This window comes from Lycium ferocissimum, chromosome 3, assembly GCF_029784015.1.
Source record: "Lycium ferocissimum isolate CSIRO_LF1 chromosome 3, AGI_CSIRO_Lferr_CH_V1, whole genome shotgun sequence".
Lineage (NCBI taxonomy): Eukaryota > Viridiplantae > Streptophyta > Magnoliopsida > Solanales > Solanaceae > Lycium > Lycium ferocissimum.
In genome coordinates this window covers 66,680,762-66,693,744 of record NC_081344.1, presented here as the reverse complement: position 1 = coordinate 66,693,744, position 12,983 = coordinate 66,680,762, and the positions used below count along the sequence as shown (strand labels likewise).

Here is a 12,983-nt window from a genome sequence, read left to right as displayed (position 1 = left end):
GTGCTTTTGCAATAGTAGTCTGCATATTACAAGCTTCTGAACAAGTTATGGTCCGAGACGACAAAATCATAAATATCTGGTATGGTTTGTGATTAACCCAGGTCAAATATGCCAATATTGCATGAGGTACTACCGATTTGTCATGACTTGCATAAGATTTCTTAATTGTCGAGCACATCCAAGAACAAAAAGACATTTAATTGTCACTTCATCATCTACTTGCCTTGGCAAACTCTTCTGCACTACAAGTCTGCCTTTCAGCATGTTACCTCATCAATACTTCTACATTACAAAACCATAGGTCGCTAAGAAATCTTATTAGTAAGATAAAATATTATCAACACTGTACACAAGTCAAAGATTATGCCAACCTACTGATACTTTGTCCATAAACAGAAGAAAGATTACATTGTATACACAGTTTCACCTCCCACAACATTAGACATGGATTACTTCTTTGTAAGCTGCATTACAGATGTATGATACATTATAAAGGTATTGATCCTTGTAATTTTACTAAGAATACTTGGTACGTGTACAAGTGATGTAGAAGAAAAATACCAACAGACATCACTCTGATCACAACCCTATTTTGCTTTCACTTGTGCCTTCTCTTCGAGTTACCAACCTGTGATTGTGGTATATAACAGTGGTGTTTGTCGGAGTTAGGTGGCTGTCAATTACCTTACTAACACATACAAAATCACACTGGCGCGATGCCAGCATACAAATGCCCATCTGGTTCAACGAATATAGCTTTGTTTTCCTTGAGAGCAAAGATGATGACGTGGAAGTATTTACTCGAATTTCCTTTTGGTACTAATGACTTTGTTAAGAGCCAGCTTGCAGTGGAAGTAAAGACCCTTGTTTGCCTTTAACAAAAAAATTAAGCTCCGCTGGTGCAACGACCAGGCTCAACCATTCTTGTAGTACTTCACCTTCTACTTTCTCTTGCTCTGAGAGGAAGAAATGAATCAATCCATAACACAGTACCAAATATAATACTCTCTTCAATTTAATTCTATATGGCGGTCTGAGCATGGAGTGTAAGAAGGAACGAGAGTTTTTTCTTACATATCAAAAGTACCATTAAAACTTGTGGTCCTAAACATGTCATTTCTGTGGCTATAAGAGCATCACGTTAACAGTAAAATAGGAAGTACAAAGTTAAAAGAATTCCTAAATATAAAAGGGCAAGTTAATAATTACATTTGCTAGCCAAATATACAAAAAATATACGCTATTATGTATCAAATATGTAAATTATACATTACTATACAAAATATACACATTTGCTGGCTATTATTTTGGTGGACGGATATGCAACGTAAAAATCCCAATATAAAAGGATGCCAATCTTTTTTCAAAACAGACTAAAAGAGAGTATCATAAAATGGAATAGAAAGAGTATACACCTTCCACAAAGAAAAATGAAAAGAGAATGAAAGGGAAAGACACATCACAGATCGTAAAGAGAGATTCGTTATGTATCTACATATTGAAATGAGATTCTTTTACTTAGCTTCAATGTAGAACTGTTGCCTTGTGAAGATGATCGGTACAAAGCAATACTAACTAATAAAGTGTGATTGAATATATTACCTTCCAATTGAGCTCCCAACCCCTCAAGAACCTTCAGATTAGCACGTACAACACAGAGTGCAATATCAAGTGCAGACTGCAGTAAAGCCTTGACCTCTCTTTGAACAAGATCAACAAGATGCCCCTGTGGAATAATTTTACTTTCAGTTCTGCTAAGGAGGTGGTATGCTTAAGTTAGAGACAAAAGTTGGGATAAAATATTGGGCTTTCTTTCACTTTCAGCCCGTTGGCCGAAATTAATTACAGGCGGTAGCCAAAATATACATAACATACACTGAATTTATTTATGCATATTACATGTATACAATTTATTATAAGTATATATATGTACACATATGTATATTATAAGTATATTTATACTAAAATATTAGAGCAGAAGAAAGCAGAGAAATCAGAAATCAGAGGGACAAAAGCAGAAAAGACCTGATCATTTCCCCAGGGCATGGATCCACCATCATCCATCCCACCACTAGAAAGTGTAGCCACTGAAATGGGGCCAATGGTATCACTAAGACCATATTCAGCCACTGCCTTGTAGGCCATGTCTGTTGCTCTGCGTATATCATCAAAAGCACCAGTGGAGACACGTCCAGAGTACAATACTTCTTCTGCTGCACGTCCACCAAGAAGAGTGACCAATCTTCCACGCAATTCATCAACAAAGAGCAGATATCTGTCCTCAGCAGTTGGAGGAATATAAGTAAATCCTAAAGCCCCTCCAGATCTTGGCAATATGCTTAGCTTCTGATTAACGAAAAAAGGGAACTGTTATTGAAACCATAACTACAATATTCCCAAATGTGTACCAAGAAAATTAATAATCGCAGTTTGAGAAGAGCATGATTGAGAAGCAGCAAAGTACCGATTTTAGTAAAAGATTTTAAGCATCATCAACAACAACAACCAAAAAAAAAAAACCAGTATAATCCCACCAGGTGGGATCCGGGGAGGGTAATGTGTACGCAAACCTTACCCCCACCTTGTTAAGGTAGAGAGGCTGTTTTCAATAGACCCTCAGCTCAAGGACTTTAAGCATCATGTACCAATATAGAGATGGTGACCTCACTTGCAGGATTTCACACGAAAAGGAGTGAACATATTGAGAACCATGTTGGTATGGTTCCTTTGAAACAGAAATACATCTTAATTGAGGGATATTCGGAGAGGTAAAAAATGAACTAATCGGTGCATAGCTAAAAATAAGGCACAATGAAAGAAAAAGATCCATTATTATATTTATATTTAACTTATTTTTCACTTTTACTTTATTTAGTATGATAATGACATCAAAAAAGGGCAGCCCGGTGCACTAAGCTCCCGCTATGCGTGGGGTCCGGGAAGGGCCGGACCACAAGGGTCTATTGTACGCAGCCTTACCTTGCATTTCTGCAAGATGATGAAATAAAATGAGCTTAAATGAAGAAGTCAGGATTCATATAGCCAACCCAACTTGTTTGGGACTGAGGTATAGTTATCGTTGTTGCTCTAATAACAGTTATACTATGTCAAGAAGGATCGGTCACAGAAGTGACTGCATTGTCGATAATCCAAACTATTTCTTTCTTTTTTTTTTGGAGAAATAATAATCCAAACTATTTCATAAAGCTCCATAACCCAAGAACAAGCGCCGAACCCAATTTAAACACTATTAGAGGGGTCCAATGCCAAATGCAGGGGAGTGGGCATTTTGCTGCATTATGTCACTGGAAATTGTTAAAACCAGGCTATTCAAGACTTGCAGACATGTTTGATTTCCTGTTCTGAAAAATGTCAAACTCCAGAAAATTCTAATTCTTGAGTAATTCTATTAGAGATATTTTTCATTTTCTTTTTAGATCAGTTTCTTTTATCAGATGTTTATCCAGTGTGATACAAAACCAATAGACTAGTGAAACAAATATCACGAGCTTGTAGTAAATCAGGAAGAATAAGAATTTCCCAGAGCAAGTGATAATAATGATCACCTCAACCCGTGGCTGCTGCCCTCCCAGAAGATTTGCAACAGCAGTCCCAACTACCGCGTGCCCTGCTTCATGCCGTGCAACTACGCCCTTTTCACTGCCCTGCAGTTTGGCGGTCTTCTTCTCAATGCCCTGAAACATCGAAAATGAAACTTGTAAACCTAAATGGCAAGGGTGATCAAGAAGAGAAACTAAAAGAACCAAGTCAACTAATGTATCAGCATGGTCAAGCACAGGAAACACTTTATGTATTCACTCATTTAATTTCCTGTTGACCCAACAGATCAACATTACTAGATTAAGTAGGGGTGTCAAATGGGCGAGTTGGGCTGAATTTGAGCAGGTCAAACTGGGCTGAGTTAATAAAAGGGCAGGTGAATGACCTGCCCAAAAGTTACTTGAGCTTAAATGGGTTGGGTTAAAAAGGGGGTCATAACCCAACCCGCCCAATTCTTACTAATTTCTTCATTTGTTCTTTTATAATTATTTAAGTACCTAATTAAATTATTATTTCTTTATTACCACTATATATAACATATCAAATTAAAAAAGAAAATATCTTTTTGAAATTTTTAACAACGTATCTCATGGATCAATTTGGGCTACATATTAGCTCAACTTTTAGATACGCCGGTCAAACTTGAGCGGGCTGGGCGGGTCATGTTTTTATGGGCCTTTTTTTTTCTTTTTTTTTTTTTGAGAAGGTAACATATTGTATATATTATATTTATATAAACAGCACCTGAGGTTGTGCTGAAACCATATTTACAAGTGAAAGAAGAAAAACAACTTCAGAAACCTAACAAAAAACAAGGGTGTCTATCATTGAAGCAATATCTCCTATATATCTCTAATTGGACCAAAAGCAAAAGAGTCTAAAGCAGTCCAACTTAATCTTCTGAACTGAATTGCTAATATCATCAAAACATCTGGAATTCCTCTCTTTCCAGATTGTCCACCAAATACAAGCTGGGACAATCCTCCATCTATCTTTGTATATCAATCCTGCTCCTGCTTCTTCCCAGCTAAACAAGACTTCAATAATCTTCTTTGGCATTGTCCAAATAATGCCTCTAAGGCTAATGAAGATCTTCCGTAACATGTCAGTGACCCTGCAGTTTAGGAATAGATGGCTGACTGTCTCGGTTTCTTCACCACACAAGTAACACTTTGAACAAAGATTGATTTTCCTCTAGCTAAGGTTGTCATGCGTCAGCACCACTTCCCAAGCTATCAACCAGGAGAAGCAAGATACTTTGTATGGTATTTTAACTTTCCAAATGTTCTTCCATGGCCAGTTGGTTGGATATCTTTGTTGAGTAGCTTATATGCTGAACTGACTCTGAAGAGTCCTTTACTGTCTATTTGCCACCATAATCCATCAGGTCCCCCCTAAGATTGAGCATGGGGGACGCAAACTATAACTTGTCTGCCATCTTGCATTTTTTAATTGTTAGACCTTCAACATTGTCGGGTATGGTCGACAATGCTGCTCACAAGGCTCTTAGAGGGAACTCACTATCCCCCGTCCTCTTCAATCTTTTTCGAACTTTGTTATACAAGATCCATAAACATATATTGAGCAATATGTAATTTTACTCAAAACCAAACACTGCTATGTACTTAAGAATCGATTCGGCCATTGACGCTAATGTTAGGAACTCCTTCAGTCTTGACATGTTTCTCACTGCTGAGTGCTGACTATTGAATTTTAACTGCTTGTAAAATTCTGAGCATTTAGAACCAGCAAGGTTCGAAGCAGCAGCACATACATATTTGAAATTTAAGGACCGATAACATGCGCCACTTCTCTAAAGACTAGAGCTATGGAAATCCAAGCTTATCAAATTATCATACAATGGAGCCCAATAATGAAAATCCTTCTAATGGGGACTCTTGTTCAAAAGAGAACATATAAGATGGATATCTTTTCTCATAACAAGCTTCTTATGTGTACCCACTTGGCTCTTATTGAACTACAACCTGCAGATCATCGTGGATCTAGTGCACGAATATGGCGAAAGAGTTACATCTAATGCAAAAAGAGTAATTGTGCATGCTGTCGCTCAGCGATTAGAGCATACTTATGAGAGGTAAAGAGTGATACCGCAATTGAACGCTCAACAGCTTGAATGAAGTCATCTTTTTCAACTACAACTTTATTCAGCCTTCCCGCCAACAAAGCAGCTTCATTCACCAGATTTGCAAGATCTGCCCTGTGTACCCATCCCCAAAATGAATAATTAATCAGTCATAGAAACATCACATATGAAATTGAAAAGCTTATGAAAATCACAGAAGAAGGGTTTACCCAGTGAAACCAGTAGTCATAGAAGCGATGTTACCAAGATTAACATCTTGTGCCAAGGGAAGTTCTTTCTTGGAGACATGTACCTTTAAGATAGCTTCTCTTCCAGTCTTATCAGGTGCTTCCACCTAGAAACAAAAAAATACATCACCATATACCTTCTATAGGAGTTGTCTGTAGAGTTTTTAGCCAAAGTTGTCTTATCTATGGGACTAGGTCTATTTTGGTCCTTCAGTAAAACCTTGAGCATCTTTAGTCCCTTAAGTTTGTTAAAGGGGAGGCACCTTTGGTCCAACCAACATAATGGAATTAAAAACTAACCGTGACTACCAAGAAAAACAATTAAAACGCGGAAAAACCCGACTGGTTCGATCGTTTAAAGATTCCGCGAATTTTTCTTTTAGTATAATCGATCGGGCTCGGTTGATTTTATTTAAGGATAAAAAACATTGTTTTGAGAAACCGAACGAGCTCAATCGATTTTTTAATTTTTCGGTTTTTGGCCCCAAAAAACGACCAAGCTCAGTTGTTTTTATTTAAAAAAATTGGGATCAAATCGACTGAGTCGGTTGGTTTTTTCTGTAGGTCTGAAAGTCTGCCGATTTTTTCCCCTTTTTTTTGGGTAGTCATTGTTAGTTTTAAGTCCATTATGTTAGTTGGACCGAAGATGCTCAAGGTTATATTTGAAAGACCAAAATAGACCTACTCCCATAGATAAGGGACCATTTTGGCTAAGAACTCTTGTCAATATGAGGAGGTCATGACCATGTTCTAAACATGGACAAAAGTTTATAAAAAAATGAAATTTTATTCCCGTAGAGAAAGATACAAACCATCACTACACGGTCAAATCTCCCAGGTCGGCGAAGAGCAGGGTCTAAGACATCAGAGCGATTTGTCGCTCCAAGAACAATAACAGCAGAATTACTGTCAAATCCATCCATCTCCTGCAGATTATTGTGAGATACTAATTTCTTACGCAAAACTGATGTGATGTAGCAGCACCTAAAGAATCAGTACATCTTACAGTGAGTAGTTGGTTCAATGTTTGCTCTCTTTCATCATTGCTTACGATGCGGAATTTACCATCACGGCTTTTTGCCACAGCATCTATCTGCACATATCCAGAAAATGATGTCACTTTATATTAGGATATTTTGAGTTTTTAGAGGAATGACAGGAGTAGGAAAGCAAAAAGGTGACCTCATCGATAAAAATTATAGAAGGTGCCTCCTTCTTTGCCCGTGCAAACAGGTCACGGACGCGTGATGCTCCCATTCCAACATACAATTCTACAAACTCACTTGCAGAACAACTGATAAAAGGAACCTCGGCTTCCCCAGCAACAGCCTTTGCTAGAAGTGTCTTTCCTGTCCCCGGGAGACCTACCTGTAACAAATTAAAGCTATTATTATAATTGGGTTAATAGCATTTTTGGTCCCTTAGTTTGTGGTAAGTTCTAGTTTTGGTCCCTATAATATATGGCTAAGCACATTAAACCTTCAATTAATTGAATTGTGCAATTTTGATCCCTTTGCTTGTGAATATTCATAAATTTACCATAATTATTAATCGTTTCAACACTCAATTACTCATATGATATGTTAAATTTGTATTGTTACTTCATATTTGACAGTAACATAGTTCTGTAAATAGTCAAGTATAACATGTTTTCTGCATAAAGGGACCAAAAACACACATTTTTATTAATTGAAGGTTAAATACGTGAGTCATATAATACAAGGACCAAAAGTGAATTTTTTTTGTTTTTGATAAAGGTAACAAGGACCAAAAGTGAAATTTATCAAAAACTTAGGGACCAAAGTGTTATTATCCCCTTATAATTTAAACATTGAGAAGCACAAAGCATATAACTAATCAAATGGTGTCCCTAAGTAGAACGGTCTACGAGTCGATAGTCACATAGAAATATTAGCAGGATATAATGATGTAATTTAATCATAGAGGCATCACAAAGTGACATGAAGCAATAGAGAGAGAATCCCTTCAGAAACAGGAAAAACAAGAACCAAAAAGCAGAAATTTTCAATGAGTTATTCTTTGAAGCCTCCAATTATTGTATTAGTATCTCAAAGCTTTTCACTTGGATAACCACCTAGCTGTCCCATCACTATGTCAAATTTGAAACTCACCAGTAGAACACCACGAGGAGGACGTGCGCCAAGACGAACATACTTATCTGGATTTCTAAGAAATTCCTGGAAAAGAAATAGCAATTATAAAACACCACAACAATGAGTTATAAACTATTCAACTTCTTATGGTATCACAATGCAGCACTTATCACAGAAATGTTGTTAAGATAACTTCACGCCAATGAAAATGAAAGATACCACAATTTCTTCTAGCTCCTCCTTAGCCTCGTCAACGCCTGCAACATCATCAAATGTGATCGTTTCCCCTAGTTCAGACACTTTTGCACCACCTGAACCCCCTGACTTGCGATTTCTGAGCTGACCAGCTGTGCTCTGTTATTAAAAGGCGACAATAAAGTTGGTGACATATTCATAAATGGGCTATTTTCATTTTTGGCCTGTCGGCTGAAATTCATTACGGGCGCTAGCCAAAATATGCCAAAATATACCAAACATATACATTGATTATGTATATTATACTTCATATACAAAACCTATACATCTGCTGGCAATTATTTTTTAAAGTGGTCCAAAAATGTAATTATCCCATCATAAATATAGCGGGCATACAATTGTCAAACAAAAATACCGAATCATGACTGTATGTACCTGAGAAAAGTTCACTGGGAAACGATGAAGAAGCCCCGCTAGCACAGCAACATAAAATAATGCTATCTGCAAAATATATGCAAAGTTAGCACTTCAAGTTTTTAACTCCAACATCTAGAGAAAAAAATAAGGATAAGAGAAACAATCATGAGAATGTTTAGTGCACACCAGAGAACAGATGAATCACATGAATGGGTACTAGAATAAGAGGTCAAGTTACTAGAAAGCCGAGAGATTGTAGGTTTTTCAAAACAACTGCCTTCCATGCGATTTTGAGGTTTATCTCGTCCTACTTAAAATTTTCAAAGATCATTTGTTTCACACCAACTAACTAATGCACTTGCAGACCTTCGTAGGGCATGATCAATTCATCTCAAAAGCATTCTCATTTTATACTCTTATGTATATTATTTGCACATGATTTGAGACGTGATCATTTCCAATCTTATCTAAATTTATATGATTTTATTGTACATCTATGTTAACAGTCTCATTTCTATGACACTTATCTTGTTGATCATTTTTATCTTAGAAGGCAATATTCACTCCTAGTCTTACGACTATTATATAGAACTTTCCTTTCAAATAGAACATGCTAATTGGTCCTAAATCCCAATAAAAAGAGGAATGTTGCAATAGGTCAGCTGACTCTAACCAGTGCAGGATTAAATTCTAGTTGATTAAATGAAATACAAGAGGCTAATAAACAGATAAATACCTTAAGGTGCTGTTTGGTTGGCACTAGTGGGAAGAATAATCCCCACATAAGATTAAACACTGTTAATACAATGTTAGGTTTCATTTGTCTTTTCCACATAAAACTTAGCATTGTTCAATATAATATTTGGTTCCAATTTTCTTTTCAGCACAACTAATACCCGCATAAGTTAGACAGGAATCTATGTATTATTTTATGCGGGATAGAATATGGAATAAGAATGCAGGGATTAGTAATGCATGTCTTCAAACCACTAAATGACAAACATAACCCTTCATTATAGTATCCAATATTTTATTTTGTTAGAAAAGTAAAAATATATTTTGAAATAGACACTGTATAATAAACTTTAATATCACAAAAGAAAAATTCAATAGTAAACTATCCATATATAACTAATCCTGCATTACAATCCATATATATTAATCCTCGCATAACTTGCTTCTAATCAAACAACCCATGCACTATGAAAAGAGATAGTAACTACATAACATAAGAAGCAAGACGACATTTTCCTTCCAACAAAGGTAAGAACAACTATTTAAGTTGGTCTAGTTATAACAACTATTTAAGTTGGTCTCTTAATTGTAAATTCACTGCTTTTGATTTTGTATATCTCGAGTTCCCACAAATGCAAACAACGACAACATACCCTTTGTGGGATTTCACTGGGTATGTTGTTGTTTTTTGTATTTGTGGGAACTCGAGATATACAAAATCAAAAGCAGTGGAGTTACAATTAAGAGCCTTTAGAAAATGGTGAAGAGACATTTGTTGACGAATTCTAATTACTTTCAAGCTAACTGAATACCTATCTACTGGTAGTTCCTTTACACTATCTAGTGTAACTGTTCCTGTTAGCAAGCCAGAGTGACTGGCTTTTTTATAACACTAAAAACACATACATATACAGATATATATAATCCTGTTTGGCTAAGCTTCCAAAATCTTCTTATTTTGAAAAGTGCTATTCGCAAAGAGTGTTTTTTGGAGAGTAGTAGTTTGTGTTCGGATAATCAATTTGAAAAGCACTTTTGCCAATATTAGAGCAATACTTTATGCTTGGTCAATGTTCTACAAGTGCTTCTGGTGTAAAGGTTTTTTTTTTTTTTTTTTTTTTTTTAAGCTTCTAAATGACAGCTTCTGCTGCTGCTCAAAGTCACTTAGTTGTTTTCTAAATAAAAGCTAATAGTGAGTGAACGTGCAACAGTGTAAATATACCACTTAACATTGCATAACAACATTATACACTCGAAAAGTCGTTGATCAAAACCTTACCAGTGCAGAATTCAAGAACCCACCAGACCGTTTATCCGGAGAACCAAACTCAACATCATTCTCAAGCATTTTCTCATAAGGGGTCTTTATATCACTCGGCCTCGTCGTAGTATACACAATTTTCTTTGTAGGACTTACACTCCTTAACAACACCACCTCAGAATCCTGCAACTTAATACTATTTCCATTTCCATTCACAACCTCATTATTATTCTCCATAACACTACTACTACTACTACTAATACTACTCACTTCACTATTCTTCAATTTGAACATAATATGTACACCATCAACCTCAACTTTCTCAACCTTGTTACTACTTATCTTACTCAAAAACTCACTATACGGAACGCTTACAAACATCGTCGGGGCTCTAGGATCCGACCCGGGTAACGGTAAACCGGGTCGGAGCAATCTCATAACAAACATCACAATCCCTAACTGTAGTAACAAAACACCAATTTCTTGCGCTTGTACTATCGGTTCCCACCGCAATTTCTTCCCTTTCGACCACCACCACCACCAATTATCTTTCCCTTGCTTCTCCTTCCGACCCGAATTCTTGACCCGACCCGGTTCTTGACCCGGATTTTTCTTGCTGTCCGTACCTGAAGTTTCGGTTTTTTCCGTCGAATCCGAATCTTGCTCGCAACCCGACCCGTTCGCCCGGACTACAATTCTCTTCCTCGAACTGTTTTCCCCCCAAAATTCAAACCCTCGACCCGGTTCTGACCCGGAACATTTCTTGCTATCTGCAGCTGAAAATTCGGGTTTTTTCGTTGGCCCGACCCGGCTTTTCCTATTGTTTCCCCAAAATTGAAACCCATTTAGGGAATTTGGAGGAAAATTTAAAGAAATGGGTTTTTTTTGGTGTAAAAAACCATAACGATTAGAGAAGAAAGTATTATGTTTATACAAATAGTTTGGATTAGTATTATTATTATTGTAATACTGAAAATTTAAGGAAATTTGTACATGAATAACAGGACGAAGAAGGTGTTCCATTAGAAAAGAGGAAAAAATTATGAAAATTAAAGATTGCGAAGTGATTTTATTTAACTGTGTTTGAGAAGAAAGGATGGATAGACCGTTGGATTTGCCGGGTTTCGGTTGTTTTTGACCGTTTGATGATTAACTCTGTGTTTTGAGTGTTATCCGATTTTTCGTTTGGGAGAAAAATGGTCGATTTTGTAGCACTTATATTGTACTCCCTCCGTCTCGAAGCGGATTTATGTACGTGAATTCATAGTTACTCGACTAAACTTCATATATTATGGGGGTAATTTTAAAAATATATTTAATATTTAGCAGGTGAAAATGGAAAACTTGGTATTCTTAACTGGCTTAGAAATTCCTATATAACTTAAGTGACATAGTAAAAACTTTCTCTATTCTTTTATTAACTGATTTATGTATCGAATTCCATTCACCTCACTGTTGGGAATTGATGATTGGCTCTACCTATAAAGATTTTGGATTTATTCATAATGATCAAATTATATCTGATCTTGTTTTCGCCTTTCTAGTCATTCTCGATATAATTTTTAATCACCTCTCAGCTTTACTTTAAAAATCAAACTCCCCCTTTAATTATGAATAATAGACATTCTCCTTCCCCTTTATCATATGCAATGTCTAGGGAGGAGAATGTCTATTATTCAAAGTTGAGGGGGGAGGGTTTGATTTTTAAAGTAAAGTTAGGGGATGTAAATGATTTTCAACCAATATTAACTGAAGAAACACATGATCATATCAGGCTGAGTGGAGTACTAGTTAGGGGTTGGGCTTAATTCCTCAAGGTCGGGGTATCGAATCTGACCCGCTGCACTTTTTTATTTTTTGTTTTATTTCCAAAGCAATCTTTAACTTCTTTTTTAATAATATTTCTAAACCCTTTTTCTTTTTTAGTTCCAATTATCCAAAAGGCAAAACATTTTCCATTTTTATATTATTTCTAATTACTTTATTTTTAATTACTCGAAAGCCAAAAGAGTATATACTTAAAAGCAATGGTGAATCGATCATCTTAAAATGCTGAATTCGCCTCTGTCTCAATCCTATTTATGAAAATGAAAGTGAGAATTAAAGATTGTGAGTGATTTTATTTTAATGACCGTTTGATGTAACTGTGTGCTCGTGTTGTCTGTTTTGAGTGTGATCCGATTGTTTTTGTTTGAGATTGTCAAGGCAAGGCCGTGGGAAATATTGATTTGAGAAAAAGGGTAAATTTTGTAATACTTATATATTACTCTCTCCATCTCAATTTATGTAAATGTGTTTAATTAGACATAGAGAGGGTAAGTGTAATTTCACAAGTGGGTTTAAAAAGGGTAGTATAATCTCACAAGTGA

The 12,983-nt window shown here is 36.1% G+C and overlaps 1 protein-coding gene across 1 annotated transcript; it reads right to left on the bottom strand.

Moving 5' to 3' along the window:
• Positions 1–300: 300 nt before the first annotated feature.
• Positions 301–11,639, bottom strand: LOC132050458 (ATP-dependent zinc metalloprotease FTSH 9, chloroplastic-like). Its single transcript, XM_059441709.1, has 13 exons — positions 10,633–11,639; positions 8,637–8,702; positions 8,226–8,360; positions 8,025–8,090; positions 7,075–7,260; positions 6,899–6,985; positions 6,705–6,818; positions 5,875–5,999; positions 5,671–5,779; positions 3,567–3,695; positions 2,026–2,346; positions 1,603–1,726; positions 301–956 (listed from the first exon to the last, which is right to left on the bottom strand). The coding sequence occupies exons 1-13, from the start codon at positions 11,635–11,637 to the stop codon at positions 832–834; spliced, it is 2,592 nt and encodes an 863-aa protein (XP_059297692.1). The 5' UTR covers positions 11,638–11,639; the 3' UTR covers positions 301–831.
• Between the last annotated feature and the right edge of the window lie 1,344 nt (positions 11,640–12,983).

Bases quoted from the DNA above. Each gene is read 5' to 3' on its own strand.
- LOC132050458 (XM_059441709.1), bottom strand. From the start codon at position 11,637: ATGGAACACCTTCTTCGTCCTGTTATTCATGTACAAATTTCCTTAAAT. The intron at 8,361-8,636 runs GTACATACAGTC...TTTTAATAACAG, and splicing joins TCCCAGTGAACTTTTCTCAG to AGCACAGCTGGTCAGCTCAG. The intron at 6,986-7,074 runs GTCACCTTTTTG...GGATATGTGCAG, and splicing joins CTATAATTTTTATCGATGAG to ATAGATGCTGTGGCAAAAAG.